The 20,397-nt window shown below is 27.7% G+C and overlaps 1 protein-coding gene across 2 annotated transcripts in view; it reads right to left on the bottom strand.

Annotated features, from left to right (window-relative positions):
• The window catches only part of LOC145278028 (uncharacterized), a 211,447-nt gene that overhangs the window by 44,460 nt on the left and 146,590 nt on the right, over positions 1 to 20,397 (bottom strand). The window contains exons 2-4 of one of the 2 annotated variants that reach the window (XM_080130240.1): positions 10,328 to 10,536; positions 3,005 to 3,176; positions 250 to 476 (exon numbers count right to left, since the gene is read on the bottom strand). In XM_080130240.1, coding sequence (XP_079986366.1) covers positions 250 to 476; positions 3,005 to 3,176; positions 10,328 to 10,536 — 608 coding nt within the window. The remainder of the gene's footprint in view (positions 1 to 249; positions 477 to 3,004; positions 3,177 to 10,327; positions 10,537 to 20,397) is intronic. The other variant, XM_080130239.1, reaches the window with a different exon arrangement.

Here is a 20,397-nt window from a genome sequence, read left to right on the forward strand (position 1 = left end):
GTTATAGAAAGAGGTGGAGACTACAGAGAATCTGGTGAGACTTTTCACCAAATCCCCAGGACCATCAATAATCATTATCAGTGAGCTATCACTGATGAGACGCTATTTAGAAAGGCATTCTTAACATGGGGGTGTCACGTCATTTTCAGTCTAAAAATATTTTCTAGATTGAATCAATCTCACGCTTTTATGGGAACTTTTCGTTTATTTTTTTAAATACAATCTATAATTGCTATTAATATTACTTACCCGTTCGATTTTACCGGCATAGAGATCCGACAAAGATATTCGCCAGAGAGCCCCAGGGTGTGTTTCGCCGCCAGTACCGAACAGTACCATCTCCTTGCCACCTGGTAATAAGTACACTTGAGGGGAATAGTACGACTCTCTTTTATCGGGTACTCCTACCCAACGAAGTACTTTGCCAGTACTTCCGCTGAATATAACAATACGTCCCGGTAGACGATGTGGACTGCCTGAAATTAAAATACAAAGGAAGCCGGTTGAATAATAATAATATATTAAATAGAACTTTGTAGAAGAATACTCAAAAAATAATTCTCTTTGCAGCACGGATATTTAGTACCGCCTGCTGTATTGTGTTCCTCTTTGTTGCTTTGTTGTCTTTGGATTGCGAAAGAAAAGCCGAATAACAAGAAATATTACGTAGGTATGACTTCCTTAGATTTCAAAACTGGATACTACAACCACAAAAGTACATTCAACAATAAAAAAACACTGTATGAAAACAACACTAGCGAATAAATACTGGGAACTCAAGGGAAGCGGACATTCGCCGGTAGTCGAATGGAAAATAATAAGACAAGCTACCACGTGTAGGGGCCTAGACAACCCATGTAGATTATGCCTTCATGAAAAATTTGCTATCCTGTACGTTAAAGAACCCCAACATCTATTAAACTGTAGAAGAGAAATAGCAAACAACTGTGTTCACAAGATAAAATTTACTCAAGGATAGCGATACAAATTTGTTTTAAAACTAACAAAAACAATAAAAAATTAACAAATAAATAAATTAAATAAACATGAATATACATAAACGATCACACATATATGTATGTATATATATATATGTGTGTGTGTGTGTGTGTGCGTGTGTGCATATATGTATGTACACATATATATATTTATATATAAACTAACAAAAAAAAATGAATAAATTAAGTAAACATGAATATGCATAAACGATCACACATACATGTATGTATATGAATTTATTATATACAATCTCTCACATTCTGAAAATCCTATAATAAGTTGCTCGCTTGGTTAGCATTGCTGGATGGCATCGTCCTTTCGAGTTAAAGCACCTACTTGTGAGACATCAGCTTAGGGTTATTAGCTGGTTGGATGATCGCGTCCCTTGTTGAGAGGAAGTAGGTTCATTTCACAGTCAGATTTCGGCACAGTTTGCTTGATCTGTGTTGGTTAATAGAAATTCTTGTGTGCAGGGCGTTTGCTCAGTTGATAGAGTGCTTGCCTTACATGCAAGAGGCTCGGGTTTCGAATCCTGAGTTCGGATGTGTCTAACTGATGAGCCCAAATGAGGGCGAAACTCGAGTCTTGGACTTACGGTTCTTTGACTATCATGGCTCTTGTGAGCTGCGACGTTGTTTGGCTGTGGAATTTATTATATATATATATATATATATATATATATATATATATATATATATATATATACTTATTTCCACAGCCCAAAGAACTTCGCAGCCGACAAGAACCATGCTAGCCAACGAACCAGAAATCTAAGACTCGAGTTTCGCCGTCATTTGGGCTCATCAGTCAGACATATCCGAACCCGGGATTTGAAACACGAGCCTGCTGCATGCAAGGCAAGCACTCTACCAACTGAGCAAACGCCCCACACACAAGAAAATCCCTACTTGTAAGACATCGGCTTGGGGTTCAGCTGGTGTGATGACCACGTCCCTTGTCGAGATGAAGTAGGTCTTTTCCACAGCTTGCTTTCGTCGCGGTTTTCTTGATCTGTGTTGGTTGACAGAATTTCTTGTGTGCGGGGCGTTGATCAGTTGGTAGAGTGCTTGCCTCGAATGCAAGAGGCTAGGATTTCAAATTCCGGGTGCGGATATGTCTGCCTGATGAGCCCAAATGAGGGCGAAACTCGAGACTTAGACTTCCAGTTCGTTGGCTGGCATTGCTCTTGTAGGCTGCGGCGTTCTTTGGGGGTGTCTGTGGCAATAATTATATAATCTCTCACATTTTGAAAATTATATATTGCCCAGGATCAAGTAATGATTAACGAATCAAATCTACTCAGACCCATCGCGTTATTTCGGAAGGAAGCGTTCAAGCCTCCCAGCAATGACTTAGTCCACAATACATTGTAGTGTAGATTGTCGATTTTATAATTGTTGATATATAATTTTAGATATATAATGAATAAAATATAAAATACAAAAGTCAAGTATCCTGCTTCAATTGTACTCCAAGCAGAAATATTTATTTCGATGCACCCCTGTCGTATCAAAGAACCTACTGCAAATTGATATGCCTGACCTTAATGCTTACACAGTGATAATAGCTTAAAGTAAATTTTAAAATGAAAAAGTCAAGGATCATGGTGCAATTGTACTTTAAATAGAAGCATTTATATCAAAGAGCATACTGTTGATTTCATATGTCAGGCTTTTCGGCTTGTCTGATAATAAAATTTCTCAAATGAACTTGTGATGTAAGGCTGTGCAAGGTGTTAACTTTGGTCAAAATCGCTAGTTCCTTCTTTCATAGAATTATTTCGACTATCGATACTTATCGAAGACGTTCAGATATAGAACCTTAGTTGTAATATGAGATATTTACGTGTAAAATTTCATAAAAATCGGCCCAGCGGTTTTCGAGTCTATATGTATGGAACTCTCACACAAAGTTCCTTCTATATAATAAGTGGAGATATATAGAGAAAGATGGAGACGGAAGGGAGAGGTAGAGAATTCAAGGGAAAGTAGATTGCTCTCCTTACCAGCTGGTTGTATAGGATCCCCTCCATGGATTGCCAATATATCAAGCACGCCATCACCATCAAGGTCACGTATCAATTGTGCCGTGTACAAATTCATGATCCCATTTTTGGCATTCTGTTTTCCGAAATTCCATAGCAGCGATCCATCCTTCCCACTGATCGCTTGAAAAACCTTTTTAAAAATAGAAAACAGAGGACAGTCAAGAAATTTGTCCAGGAAATGAACGAGAATGAGAATAACACACTTATAGACATATATATAAATACATACACACACGCACACACTCACGCATATATATATATATATATATATATATATATATATATATATATATATATATATGATTAGTCTTTTGTGGAAAAAGAAATCATGCAGAGTGCTCAATTATAAGGGAAATCTGAAAATGAGAGCGTATCTATATTTTTTATATTTTATATTTTGTTTACAGAAAATTTTCAGGTGAGACAAGTCATTGGTACCGTCGGTTTCAAAGCCGATAATTAGAACCGGCTTTAATATTAAAGCCTCTGAACATAATAATTATTAATTGAAATTAAATTATATTAAATTTAAAATCTAATTTTAAAGTAAATAAAATCATCATCATTCGATAAATAAAAGGGGGGGTCGCAAACCGAGAGTTAAACATGAACTCGTGATGTGTATATTTCCACTTCCGGTTATAAAATAGATAGTTTAACCTATAGTGAAATAACTTCTTAAAATGTCAAATACGTAAATTCAATTTGAATGAAATTGAAACAATATGCAAAGGGTGTTTTTTCTGAGACGGCGAATTTTAAATTAAAATGAATCAGGTAAAATTATATATATATATATATATATATATATATATATATATATATATATATATATATATATATATATATTATACAACATGTGATCTATTCCAAAAATTGATTTTGGCGTGTATAATAAAAATACAATTTTCCGCATTCATGGTTCAATCTAGATGCGCAATTTTAACAAAGTCTACACATTTAATTAGGCCGTATTTCGGCAATAATGCATCAGATGTTGTCTTTCAAGTGGTCTATTGTGTCGGGTTTTTCAGCATGAACATGGGACTTTACATATCCTCACATAAAATAATTTAATGCGGGATAAAACGCACGAACAAGGTGGAAAATTGAAACCTCGATTTCGTGAAATTATTTGTTCATCAAATATTTCTCTCAGTAAATTGATCGTATCATTTGCAATTGACAAACGCTGCTCGGCCATCAGTTCCAAATAACGAATAATTGCAAAATCTGTATGAAAGAAAATAAGGTTGTCAATTTAATGCCCTCCACCTCTAAAATAATTTCTTCTTTCGACCACATTAGAAGATAAGATGCGAGAAGAATGGCAGTAAAAACGAAGAAAGTTATGAGCATAGTAAAAAACATTAATGTATATATATATATATATATATATATATATATATATATATATATATATATATATATGGAGAGAGAGAAGGAGAGAAAGCATAATTCTGTTGAAAAACCTGTATTAGTCAGATCACCGAATTTAAGCAACGTTGAGCCAGACTAGTATAAGATGGGTGACGATTTGGGAATTCTAGGCGCTGTATGTGCTCTCCACTTATCTCGGCATTGTTTCCAGTCGTCCTGAACATCCACTTACCACTACTATTAAACAGCATCGACTTAGGAGGCCGTGGTTGGAAATTGTGCAACACTTCCCACGAAACTTCCAAGCGCATGAACCCTTACAGTGGGTATCCATAGTCTGTCAAGACTGGAGGAAGCTAATATATATATATATATATATATATATATATATATATATATACATATATATATATATATATATATACATATATATATATATATTATTTTTAAAATATAATTATCCACTGACACGCGTTTCGTCGTCTACGACTAATCAGAGTGACTGAATGTATATATATATATATATATATATATATATATATATAGACTCTCCAATCGATTTCGACAGATGAGATTTCGCCACAACAACAAAATTGTTCGAAAATCCGCACAGATAATTTTTTCAGAGTGAGGAAGGCTTTTTGTAGAACCAACCACACTTCTCTCTCTCTCTCTCTCTCTCTCTCTCTATATATATATATATATATATATATATATATATATATATATATATATGTATGTGTGTGTGTGTGTGTGTGTGTGTGTGTGTGTGTATAAGTGAAACTTTCTCTGTGTGTGTGTCTCTGTGTGTACATTTCCCTACTTAATAACTCATGTCAAATATCGGGTCTCTAGACTGAAAATTGACAAAGAACTATTGAGATTTGGGAAAATCTTTTTAACTGGTTTTCGGCAAGAAATTGGGCTGTTAAGGGGTTAAAGTTCAAGGATTTGACCTTTGAAAACTCTACCAAACTTTGGGTCGAAACACTTGAAGTTTTACTGTAGTTTATTTGTACATTGATCTAACTTTTTTTCGGCCAAAAATTTGGCTGTCAAAGGGTAAAAGTTCAACGATTTGACCTTTTAAAACTGTACCAAACACCTCAACCAATTTTTGGTCTAAGCACCAAATATAGATAAAATATAGGCTACTTGGGCATGAACCCAACTTTTAAATTTGATTCGCGCCCCAAAAAATAAATGTTAAGGGGGTCAAATTTAAAAATCCTTTGACCTCTGCGGTTTCTACCAAATTACGCAACCAATTTCAGGTATAAACATATGAAATTTTACATAAAGAGTATTCAGAGATAGGGCAAGCTTTTTAATCGGTTTGGGTCGAAAATTTGAGCTGCCCAGGGATCAAAGTTCAAAAGATTTTACCTTTGCGGTGTCTAGCAAACTACTCAGCCAATTTTGGGTCTAAACATTTTAAATTTATACATAACGGGTGTTCAGGCATGCAGCAAACAGTTTAATCAATTTTGGGGGGAAATTTGGTTGCCAAACGTCAAAGTTGAAAAAGTCTTTGCAGATTCTACCAAATTTCGATTTGGATTTATTCACGTCATTATTACAGATTTATTACGTGCATTTTTTCCAACCAATTAAAACGATCGGATTCAGCCATTTGTTTCTGTTTTCATGGACCTCAGTTTCATATCCTTTTACAATTTTAAATCACTATTTCGAACATTTCAAATTTCAAATGTAAGCTTTTGATTTATATGCTAATCAACAGTTCTATGACAACTCTACAATTTTAATTTACCAGTTTTTTCTTCTAAAGAAAACGGCTTAATTTTTGTCTTATATTAATGATCTATTTATAATATCCACTTCCTTTTATCACGATATGATCTATTATGATACATTGATAATATGTTTGCATTAAGAATAGTGCTGAAATAACTGATAGTCTCTCATTAAAATTGCATCTAACAACATTGAAGCATGCCACAAACACAAGGAGTATGAGGACGCATCGTGGGTCAACATGAAATAGAAAGAAGTCTTTCAATACCATTTTCTACTTTCAATAGAGTTATCCTACGATTCAAAAGAGAGGACAAAACACCTCATCAAACTTGTCTTTTGAAAAGAAGTATTGAAGAGGATCCTCAGTACAAAGCCTCTGACATTGCAACACAAGCTGGTGTCGGTCCCAGACCAGCTGGGCTACTATGGTAGAGCTTTGAGAAAGAAACCTCTTCTTCATCCTGCCAATATCAAGCGCAGGAAACATTGACTCGTAAGATGGTGGAGAGACCTATGATATTGTCATTTTCTCTGATGAGTCATTATCTATACTATTTCCTGACAGAGAAACAGTATGGGTATGTAGACCCCCTCAGCAAGAGTGTTTCTTAAGAAGACTGCAGCCAATGCTGAAACATCAGGGAGTTTTCGGTTATGGTATAAGGTGCAATTTGGAGTGATTGTCGTTCAGACCTTGCGGAGTGCGAAGGAAACATCAATTCTGCGAAGGATGTGCCAATATTATATGAAGGACTCCTTCCAATATTCCCAAGTGATAAAATGAACCAAGTTAATTCCATATTTATGGAAGACGAAGCTCTTTTTCACTCTGCTAGGGCGATACAACATTAGTTAAGCCAAAATGAGATTAATAAAAATTCATGGCCAATTCTCTGGATATGAACTCAATTGAAAACCTTTGGAGCATATTAAGCCGGGATCTTCGCAAAAATAGAAAAGGAATCCATCTTTTAATCATTGAACTTTTAGTATTATTTGCGTCAGACATGGCTCAACATAATATACGCCAACTAATCAATAACATGCCTAAAAGGGTCCGAGCATTAAAAACAGCAAAGTGAATGTCAACCAAGTATTAATCATTAAATTTGCGACCATTTATTTTCGATTTTGTTCTATAAATTATATGTTTATTAAATAAACTATTTCTATGGGTGGCTATTATTTTCTGTCATGTTTGAGTGTATACACACACACACACACACACACACACACACATATATATATATATATATATATATATATATATATATATATATATATATATATATATATAAGCGAGATAAGACACTGATAGAATTCAGATGAAAAATCCTGATAGATATTACTTGAAGTAATACTTTCAAGGTGATCCTAGCCAAAAAGGAAAAGCTCAATATTTAAGAATGATAAGAGTCATTGTTGAAAATCCATGGATTAAGGAAATTAAAATAACCCCTTCTATATATTCCTTTTGTCAAACAATAAATTCTTGAATCGAATATATGTCTCTATATCTTGTTTATTCAGAATTAAAAATTTAACCACGAAACTTATATATATATATATATATATATATATATATATATGTGTGTGTGTGTGTGTGTGTGGCTTTTAGATACATATGGGCAGTTTTATTTTTATACTTACAGGCAGACTCGACGTTGCTCGGGATTGAATTAAGATCAACGAATGTTCAACATTTCCAATACTTTTATTGTCATGGAAGTCGGTGAAATCGTAAATGTTTTAATCAAGTCGGTTGATTGCCTGCTCTAGTCGGGGAATCGCCACGGTGCACTGAGAGGAAGCTTCAAATGCCTCTCCGTAGTGACTTAGCTCACAATACATTGTAGTCCACATTGCACTGTAGAGAACCTACTGTTGATTATATAAAATTATTTTTATATAATGGCTTTACTTAAAGTGTAAAATGCAAAAGTTAAATATAATATCATAGTTCAGTTTTGCTCTAAACAGAAACATTCATTTCGAACGCGCCCCTGTCTTATCAAAAACTTACTGTTGATTTTATATGCCGGTCTCTGCTGCTTGTTAGGTAATATAAACTCTCAAGTACACTTTTGATGTTAGGCTGTTTAAGGGCGTTCATTTTACTTAAACTTTACTTTGGTTTTAATTGGATAGATGTTTAATCAGTAAACACGTAAGCTGATGAATGTAAAAGAAACGAAAAGATACCGTATCAAACCCCTTAAAAATCAAGCAATTTATAAATAACAATCGAAGACTTTCAAAATAAATTCTATACAGCAAATCAAACAAGACCCTAAAATAAAAAGTAAACAGAAAATATAAGCGTCACGGATAGAATTGAATAAAATGTTTTGAAACGCAAACTAATACCAATTAAAGTTTTTGGAATAAGCAAAAACCAATTTCCTCTCGGGAAACAAGGAAAAACAAACTCCTGATCTTAAATAAAACACGTACATCAAATTTGTTGCCAAAGCCGCTGGAAAAATGGTGGGATCCATCGATCCAGAAGATATCTCACTCACGATACAATTCTCTACTCAATATGAGCCACGTTCGTCTAAGGATGGAGTACTGTTGCCACATCTCGACAGGAGCTGCTAGAAAGGACTTATCCTGCTTTGATAGGGTTCAAAATAGACTTCGTAGCCTCATAGGAGATGTTCTTTTTTCTTCCCTGCAACCTCTTTCGCACAGAAGAGATGTTGCGAGTTTGTCTTTGCTTTATCGTTAATTTCATGGCAAGTACTCGACTGAGCTTCAATCTCTGGTCTCCCCTTGCCAAACTTTCACTAGAAACACTCGTCTATCTGAAAACACTATCAATAATTCCCCCACTCTTTATCTGTGCCTAAACCTAAATGTAGATTCCATGAACAAAGCTTCTTTCTTAGAACTGCACGCCTGTTGTACTGTCTTCCGTTTTCCTGCTTTCCAGTTGACTACAATATGGATGTCTTCAAGTCCAATGTGAACAAGTTCTTGATAAGCCGTTCCCTTTAAGTTAACAAATTTAATGAATTTCCATTACTAACAATTACTATATTACCCAAGTGACTACTATACACTCTTTAGCCCTTATCCTCGAGTGGCCCTTTTTTACATAGGCATCACCACTTATCAAGATAAGTGGTGATACCTATGTAAAAATTTCAATCTAGAAGGGTTTCTTCTTCGTCAAATTACACCAGAACCAATGGTTTTAGGATTGTTTGTAAAATTCTTTTGTAAACATTTTTTTCATTACAGTCCTGCATTAGTGTGGGAGTCAGGCATACTATTTGGGGGTATTCAACGTTAACTGACCTGCCTTTTTCAAATTTATTTTAGAGATTTTTCTTTCTTTACACGGGTTACATACCAGACTGTGCAGATTTCCATTCCAAGTCATTACCAATCACTTGATCAAAACAAAGCGAATTTACATCAGTCTGTAAGAAATCCTCCTTCATTGCAAAACACCGGACCTAATACGTACTTTTTTTACATTTTTGTTTATTATTTCACAATTGTTTAAAATATTTCTTTGTAAACATTTTTGTTCCCATTATAGAGATTGGAAACACATGTTCTAATACGTTAATTAACGTGCATTTAAATATTCCTTTAATTACAACTTCAGAAAAAAACAAAGCAAAATATACTTAGTCTTCATAATTATCGGTTCATTTGTTTTTAAGGGGATGGAGTTCTTTCAACGAATCGCCTGTGACATGTTTATACTAGGCAACGCCGGTGCACGCCAGTTTATATATATGAGAATTTATAATAAGCCGTCAATCTATGAATAATGCAATTGCTGTTGGATCCTATATGGCTAAGCTTTTTGCATATGTCCGCTAATTTGATTAAAATGCTATTTTGATCAATGTAAGTTATGTTGGTGTAGGAGTTGACTTTTGGACTGTAAGGTCAAATGCAAGTTATCAACTGGGTTTTAATCCTTCAAGCGGCAGTAATTATTATTTACGACACTGTCGATTGCGTAACCCTGAAGCTCTTGGGCCGGCAAGTAAAAATAATGATTAAAAAAACAACAACAAAAAAAACAACAAAAAAAGAAAATATCTTATCTGGTATCCATGGAATGCAAAACGTTTAACATAATCTGATATAAAATAATGATACGGTCAGCATAATTACCCCGGCACGTCCACCCGCCAAGCAATCTGCAACTCCATCTTTATTTAAGTCTGCATTACAATTGAGTCCATAGACTTCGTGGAGTGTGTAATGGCGCCAAAGTTCTTTCCCTGATCGTCCATCGAGGGCCATCACACCCCCAAAGCATGGTGTAGAGCCATTGAAATATATTTTACAAACCACGTTTGGAACGTTTCGCCCATCGGCACCTGTTGAAAGAAGCAAAGTTTAAATGGAAGATTTAAAGTGGGGCTTTACGATTTAAAAAAAACTACATATAAATGCGTTTAACACTTCCGAAATATCTACATATATATATATATATATATATATATATATATATATATATATATATATATATATATATATATTCAAATAATTTCTGACGAGGACGCATCACAGACCGTCTGAAACGCGCGTAAACGATTTCAATGACTTAAAAACATTATTACAATAATCAAAACATAATTTTCAATGAAAAACCAAGACACGGAATAATAAAATAATGTTAAAAAAATACACATTGTTGGTGACTACTCCCTTATTTAAATATACATCTTTCTTTCGTTGGAATTTAACCCATTTTATATATATATATATATATATATATATATATATATATATATATATATAGAATTGTAGAAGGTGGTACAATGCAGAGGTAACGGAAAGACACAAGCTGAAGCAGGTGAGAAAGTTTTATTAATACAACTTACAAATACATGTGTACATATTCATATATTTCTTATACGCCTTATATTTATATTTGCACAGTGATTATCTGGGAAAGTCGATCTGGTGGTATATCCGTGTTATATAATATTTTGAGAAAGATCTCTTCGTCAGATGTTTATTTGACTTTGGTTCGCGCTGGCTTATTACAAGTTAGGTGGGCGGACAATTGTTTTATATATACATATATACATATACACGTCTCAATATATATATATATATATATATATATATATATATATATATATATATATAAATGGAACATCTGGTTTATTCAAAATCGATAAACTAGAAATATACAATCCCGTTTTCTAAGAAATTTTATAACAGTGAATCTTTATCATCTAACTGTGTTTTTAAATATTAAAAAGTAAATATTACCTTATTAAAAAAAAAAAATTATTCGTCGGGGAAAATTTCCGATTTTATCCGAGCCGATTAGCGAATATACTTCCGGTGTACCATTTTGAAATGACGAAACATAACGATTCTGACTATAATACACTTTTTTTTTTAATCGTTGAAATAATAACACAAAATTTATTATTAAATAAAATAAACATATTTTCAGTAAATGCGGAACTATTTTTACCCATGCACCATGAGTTAATGACTTCCAATTTACAATATTTCAATATCTGTTTAATCGATAAGTACAAAAAATATTCCCTATTTTTTACTTTTAGATTCATTTGTCCATCTTAACTTTTATAACGTTTTGATTGTTTAGTTTTTCCGAAAAAAATAGCATCCATTTTTCTTCTAGCGACTTCGTTTTCGGTTTTACATGCAAACTTTTCTCCCCGGAAGGCCCGTCTCACGTTCATATATAACAAAACATTTTTTTTGTAGATTTCGGTGTGCTAAAAACGAAACTGTAAACCATTTCCGTCGCAAAAAATAGTTTACATGATATGAGGAATTTACTTTTCCGAAAATTCGGTGATCACTTTTCCACGTAAATTTAACTTAACATGAGCACCCACTTTCTGGCCACCTGAGAGAGGAGTCATTTTCTTTCGTGTTTATTACATGTAAGGTTTTTTTGACAAGGCAGTTTGGTACGCGAGTGCATATTTACCAGCCTTCGTTTATGATCGCGCGTAGCGTAATCGATGGCTAGGGATGTGAAATGGAAAACAGTTCCAGAGTCCAGGGGTTATTACCATGCAAAGGAAATCAAACAAACATAAACACATAAAAAATGCCGCTCTCTCACGTGGCCACAAAGTGGGTGATCATTCGAAGTTACATTTACACCGCAAAGTGATCACCCACTTTTCGAAAAAGTAATTTCTTCATATCATGGAAACTATTTTTAGGGGGGACGGAAACGGTCTGCAGATTCGTTTTTAGCACACCGAAATAAATCTACAAAGCATTATTTTGTCATACACGAACGTGAGACAAGCCATAAAGTAAAATAATACCGGATTTGGGGGGGGGCAGATTAGCCGGTCAGTTGTACATATATCATCACACCAGGTAATCACTAAAAGGGACTCTTAAAAGTCGTCACCCGTATCAGCAAAAGTTTGTTTACATGTTTTACAACCTTTAAATGGGTAAAATATAATAACATACTTATTGAAAATGTGATCATGTGCTTAACAAATTAAAAAAAATAAACTGCAAGATGAAGTTTTGAAATGATTGCATGTCTTTCATTTTATTTAGAATGACAAACATTGTCCAATAAAAATAAAATTTTCGGTTCTTATGTATTTTTGGTGCCGTGCTGAAATATATCGTTATTATTTGGAAAACCATTCTTATGGAGTAGGTGAGGGTGTTTTCTAACTATTTTGTGCTTTCACCTTACATTTATTAGATATTAAAACAATATATGTAAACATAGTACGGTTACCATCTGCCATCGTATGCACCCAGGAATAATATCTCCTGTAAAATTAAACCACATTTATATGCATTCCTCATATCACGCTATTTTTACATAGTTCTTTTAAATTAAACTTTCACGATATCTTTTTTTTTTCACTATCCTTCTCATGTTACGAATTCCTTTAAAGACATTAACATTATTATTTCAGCACATTAACAAAAAATATATAAGTACCCATTTTTTTTACTAAAACTACAAATTGTTAGGTGAAAGTATAGTTTATTATGCATTTTTCGTATCGCACTGAAATAATAACTTTTTTTATTTTTTACATTGGTGAGGGGAGGGTGTTTTGTAACTATACTGTGCTTTCAGCTAACAATTTATTATTAAACAATAAGATAGCGGGAAACTATAAAAAAAGGCAGATTTGCCGTTTAGTTGTACAATTAGCCTCCAACCCTGTTATCTAAAAAGGGATACGTTGAGTCAACACCGGTGTACATATATCGTAGACAGAAAGTTTGTTTATATTTACGTGATTATTGAAAATATTATCCAGTGGTTAAAATTTAATTAAAATTAACAACGCCGTTTAACAAATAAAACAGAGAAAGAATGAAAGATGAAGTTTTAAAATGATAAAAAGTGTTTTATTTTTATAATTTAAAAATAAAAACATTAAACAATGCAAATTAAATATTGGTTTTGTTCTCGAAAAGAAATAATAAAAGATGAAGTTAAATATTGAATTCTTGTGGAGACGCACCATCATATGCATCCGAGTACAATATAAAATGTAAAATCAAACCAAAATCTTATTTGTATTGTTTAATGTTTTAAATTTTACTTATAAAATAAGAGTATTGCATTATAAAATAAAACACATTTAATCATTTTAAGACTTCATTTTTCATTTCTTTTTTATTTGTTAAACAACGTATTATTTGTATTGTTTAATGTTTTAAATGTTTAATAATAAAACAATAATAGATTATAAAATTAACATAATGTATTTTCATTTATTTATCTTTTAAAGCATCTCGTCCTGACAACATTTCAATCATAAAAAAAAAACTTCAACTGGAACCAGCTGACATAAAGTGGCCTGCTGTATAGAATGCCATGGATGGTAATCAAATGAGAATCTCTCGCGTAGCTAACACTAAAAAGATGGAATAGTTCATAGGGGACAAATTTTCTTCCAACACTGGAAATCACTTTGAAACATGATCGATCAATATTAAATATAAAATAGAATAATAGTGTCTCCTGAAAATTTCCATCTTTTATTATTTTGTTTAACAAATAAAAGGATTAAATGTGTTTTATCTTAAATGAATTATACGTAAACAAACTTATGGATATATTCCAGTGACGACCCAACGTGTCCTTTTTCTTTGATAACAGGGTTGTAGGCTATTTGTACAACTAAACGGCAAATCTGCAAAAAAAAACACAACATATTGTGACATTATACGTCACTCGATTGTTGGGTTTTTGCTTTTTTTTTTACCATAAATTCGTAGGTTAAAGCTTTCTTTTTTGCCCAGAAAACTTTTCACAGTGAAAATACACTTTTTTGTTACAAGAAGTTGATTTTTATAAAAAAAAATATGAATGCTTTTCCTTCATTAAAGAAATTTTTAGGTGACATACAGATACGTTTCTACAAAGAAAACCGTTATTTTCTTTAGCCATTTTACCGTAGGGAGGGGATCGTGTTAGGTACCTATTCTGTGCTTTCAGCTAACAATTTATTAATAAAAAAATGTCTTAACGTGGGGAGAACTGTGGTATTCATTCCAACAGCCATTTTTAATATGGCGTTCTTAATATGAGGATTTTGCTATTACACCAAATTGAGCCACAGCAACGCATGGCAGGGTATAGCTAATATATATATATATATATATATATATATATATATATATATATAGAGAGAGAGAGAGAGAGAGATAGATAGATAGATAGATAGATAGATAGATAGATATAGATATATATAGATATGTGTGTATAAAAAGTTGTATACAAGATAAAGTAAATATGGGTATATATGCATTTATTTGCCAGTTAAGTGGTTTAGAAAACATAATTGGTATGAGGGGCTATAAATGCTCATTATATGTAGAAAATTGGAAGCCTAATGCTTTATATGGAAAAGTTAAAAAGGCGCTAGGTTATAAATAGACGGAAATGTGTTGTCTAGTCTATGGTACATGGGAAAGGAAATATTAGAATATTACATTTGAAAAAAAATAAAATAAACAGGTAAATATAAAAAGAATAGTAGTAAATGTTGAAATAATATTAGGATAATATAAGGATAATAATAAATGAATAAATATTAGGATATACATAAATGCATAAATATTAGGATAAAATAAATTAATAAATATTAGGATAATAATAAATGAATAAATATTAGAATAATAATAAATAAAAAAAATATAAGGATAAAATAAATCAATAAATATTAAGATAATAATAAATGAATAAATATATGGATAATAATAATAAACGAATAAATATTACGATAATAATAAATGAATAAATATTAGGATAATAATAAATGAATAAATATTAGGATAATAATAAATGAATAAATATTAGGATAATAATAAATCAACAAATATTAGGATAGTAATAAATCAACAAATATTAGGATAATAATAAATCAATAAATATTAGGATCAAATAAATCAATAAATATAAGGATAATAATAAATCAATAAATATTAGGATAATAATAAATCAACAAATATTAGGATAAAATAAATAAAATAATATTAGTATAATAATAAATGAATAAATATTAGGATAATAATAAATGAGTAAATATTAGGATAATAATAAATGAATAAATATTAGGATAATAATAAAAGAATAAATATTAGGATAATAATAAATGACTAAATATTAGGATAATAATAAATGAATAAATATTAATAATAATAAATGGATAAATATTAGGATGATAATAAATGGATAAATATTAGGATAATAATAAATGAATAAATATTAGGATAATAATAAATGAATAAATATTAGGATAATAATAAATGAAGAAATATTAGGATAATAATAAATGAATAAATATAAGGATAATAATGAATGAATAAATATTAGGATAATAATAAATGAATAAATATTAGGATAATAATGAATGAATAAATATTAGGATAATAATAAAAGATTAAATATTAGGATAATAATAAATGAATAAATATTAGGATAATAATAAATGACTAAATATTAGGATAATAATAAATGAACAAATATTAGGATAATAATAAATGGATAAATATAAGGATAATAATAAATGAATAAATATTAGGATAAAAATAAATGAATAAATATAAGGATAATAATAAATAAATAAATATTAGGATAATAATAAATGAATAAATATTAGGATAATCATAAGGAATAAATATAAGGATAATAATAAATCAATAAATATTAGGATAATAATAAATGAATAAATATTAGGATAATAATAAATAAAGAAATATTAGGATAATAATAAATGAATACATATTAGGATAAAAAAAATATTAGGATAATAATAAATGAATAAATATTAGAATAATAATAAATGAATAAATATTAGAATAATAATTAATGACGAAATATTAGGATAATAATAAATGAATAAATATTAGGATAATAATAAATGAATAAATATAAGGATAATAATAAATGAATACATATTAGAATAAAATTAATGAATAAATATTAGGATAATAATAAATGACCAAACATTAGGATCATAATAAATGAATATATATTAGGATAAAATAAATGAATAAACATTAGGATAATAATAAATGACCAAATATTAGGATAATAATAAATCAATAAATATTAGGATAATAATAAATGAATAAATATTAGGATAAAACAAAAAAATAAATATTAGAATAAAATAAATGAATAAATATTAGGATAATAATAAATGAATAAATATTAGGATAATAATCAAGGACTAAATATTAGGATAATAATAAATGAATAAATATTAAGATAATAATAAATGAATAAGTATTAAGATAATAATAAATTAATAAATATTAGAATAAAATAAATGAATGCATATTAGGATAATAATAAATGAATAAATATTAGGATAAAATAAATTAATAAATATTAGGATAACAATAAATGAAGAAATATAAGGATAATAATAAATAAATAAATATTAGGATAATAATAAATGAATAAATATTAGGATAAAAAAAATAAATAAATATTAGGATAATAATAAATGAATAAATATTAGGATAATAATAAATGAATAAATATTAGGATAATAATAAATGAATAAATATTAGGATTAAAAAATGAATAAATATTAGAATAATGATAAATGAATAAATATTAGGATAATAAATGATTAAATATTAGAATAAAATAAATGAATAAATATAAGGATTATAATAAATGAATAAATATTAGGATAAAATAAATAAATAAATATTAGGATAATAATAAATGAATAAATATTAGGATAATGATAAATGAATAAATATTAGGATAATAATAAATGAATACATATTAGGATAATAATAAATGAATAAATATTAGGATAAAATAAATGAATAAATATTAGAATAATAATAAATGAATAAATATAAGGATAAAAATAAATCAATAAATATTAGGATAATAATAAATGAATAAATATTAGGATAAAATAAATAAATAAATATAAGGATAATAATAAATGAATAAATATTAGGATAATAATAAATGAATAAATATTAGGATAAAATAAATAAAAAAATATTAGAATAAAATAAATGAAAAAATATTAGGATAATAAAAAATGAATAAATATTAGGATAATAATAAATGGATAAATATTAGGATAATAAAAAATGAATAAATATAAGGATAATAATAAATGAATAAATATTAGGATCAAATAAATGAATAAATATTAGGATAATAACAAATGAATAAATATCAGGATAATAATAAATCAATAAATATTAGGATAAAGTTAATAAATAAATATTAAGATAATAATAAATGAATGAATATTAGGATAATAATAAATTAATAAATATTAGGATAATAATAAATGAATAAATATTAGGATAATAATAAATGAATAAATATTAGGATAATACTAAATGACCAAATATTAGGGTAATAATAAATGAATAAATATAAGGATACTAATAAATGAATAAATATTAGGATAATAATAAATGAATAAATATAAGGATAATAATAAATGAATAAATATTAGGATAATAATAAATGAATAAATATTAGGATAATACTAAATGAATAAATATTAGGATAATAATAAATGAATAAATATTAGGATAATAATAAATGAATAAATATTAGGATAATAATAAATAAATAAATATTAGGATAATAATAAATGAATAAATATTAGGATAATAATAAATGAATAAATATTAGGATTATAATAAATGAATAAATATTAGGATAATAATACATGAATAAATATTAGGATAATAATAAATGAATAAATATTAGGATAATACTAAATGAATAAATATTAGGATAATAATAAATGAATAAATATTAGGATAATAATAAATAAATAAATATTAGGATAATAATAAATGAATAAATATTAGGATAATAATAAATGAATAAATATTAGGATAATAATAAATGAATAAATATTAGGATAATAATAAATGAATAAATATTAGGATAATTATAAATGAAGAAATATTAGGATAATAATAAATAAATAAATATTAGGATATTAATAAATGAATAAATATTAGGATAATAATAAATGAATAAATATAAGGATAATAATAAATGAATAAATATTAGGATAATAATAACTGAATAAATATTAGGATAATAATAAATGAATAAATATTAGGATAATAATAAATGAATAAATATTAGGATGCAAAAAATCAATAAATATTAGGATAATAATAAATCAATAAATATAAGGATAATAAAAAATCAATAAATATTAGGATAATAATAAATAAATAAATATTAGAATAATAATAAATTAATAAATATTAGGATAATAACAAATAGATAAATATTAGGCTAATAATAAATGAATAAATATTAGGATAATACTAAATGAATAAATATTAGGATAATAATAAATGAATAAATATTTGGATAATAATAAATGAATAAATATTAGAATAAAATTAATGAATAAATATTAGCATAATAATAAATGAATAAATATTAGGATAAAATAAATAAATAAATATTAGGATAATAATAAATGAAGAAATATTAGGATAAAATAAATGAATAAATATTAGAATAAAAATAAATGAATAAATATTAGGATAATAATAAATGAATAAATATAAGGATAACAATAAATAAATATTAGGATGATAATAAATGAATAAATATTAGGATAATAATAATTGAATAAATATTAAGATAATAATAAATGAATAATTATTAGGATAAAATAAATGAATAAATATTAGAATAATAATAAATAGATAAATATTAGGATAATAATAAATGAATAAATATTAGGATAATAATAAATGAAGAAATATTAGGATAATAATAAATGAATAAATATTAGGATAATAATAAATTAATAAATATAAGGATAATAATAAATGAAAAAATATTAGAATAAAATAAATGAATTAATATTAGGATAATAATAAATGGATAAATATTAGGATAATAATAAATGAATAAATATTAGGATAATAATAAATGAAGCAATATCAGGATTAAAAAAATTATTAAATTTTAGGATAATAATAAATGAATAAATATAAGGATAATAATAAATGAATAAATATTAGAATAAACTAAATGAATAAATATTAGGATAATAATAAATGAATAAATATTAGGATAAAATAAATGAATAAATATAAGAATAATAATAAATGAATAAATATTAGGATAATAATAAATGAATACATATTAGGTTAATAATAAATGAATAAATATTAGGATAAATAAAGGAATAAATATTGGAACATTAATAAATGAATAAATATAAGGATAATAACAAATGAATAAATATTAGGATAATAATAAATGAATAAGTATTAGGATAATAATAAATGAATAAATATTAGGATAATAATAAATGAATAAATATTAGGATAATAATAAATGAATACATATTAGGATAATAATAAATAAATAAATATTAGAATAAAATAAATGAAAAAATATTAGGATAATAATAAATGAATAAATATAAGGATAATAATAAATTGATAAATATTAGGATAATAAAAAATAAACAAATATAAACATAATAATAAATGAATAAATATTAGGATCAAATAAATCAATAAATATTAGGATAATAATAAATCAATACATATTAGGATAATAATAAATTCATAAAAATTAGGATAAAATAAATAAAATAATATTAGGATAATAATAAATGAATAAATATAAGGATAAAAATAAATCAATAAATATTAGGATAATAATAAATGAATAAATATTAGGATAAAATAAATAAGTAAAT

Source organism: Euprymna scolopes, chromosome 6, assembly GCF_053919585.1.
Source record: "Euprymna scolopes isolate OS-2025 chromosome 6, ASM5391958v1, whole genome shotgun sequence".
Classification (NCBI taxonomy): Eukaryota; Metazoa; Mollusca; class Cephalopoda; order Sepiida; family Sepiolidae; genus Euprymna; species Euprymna scolopes.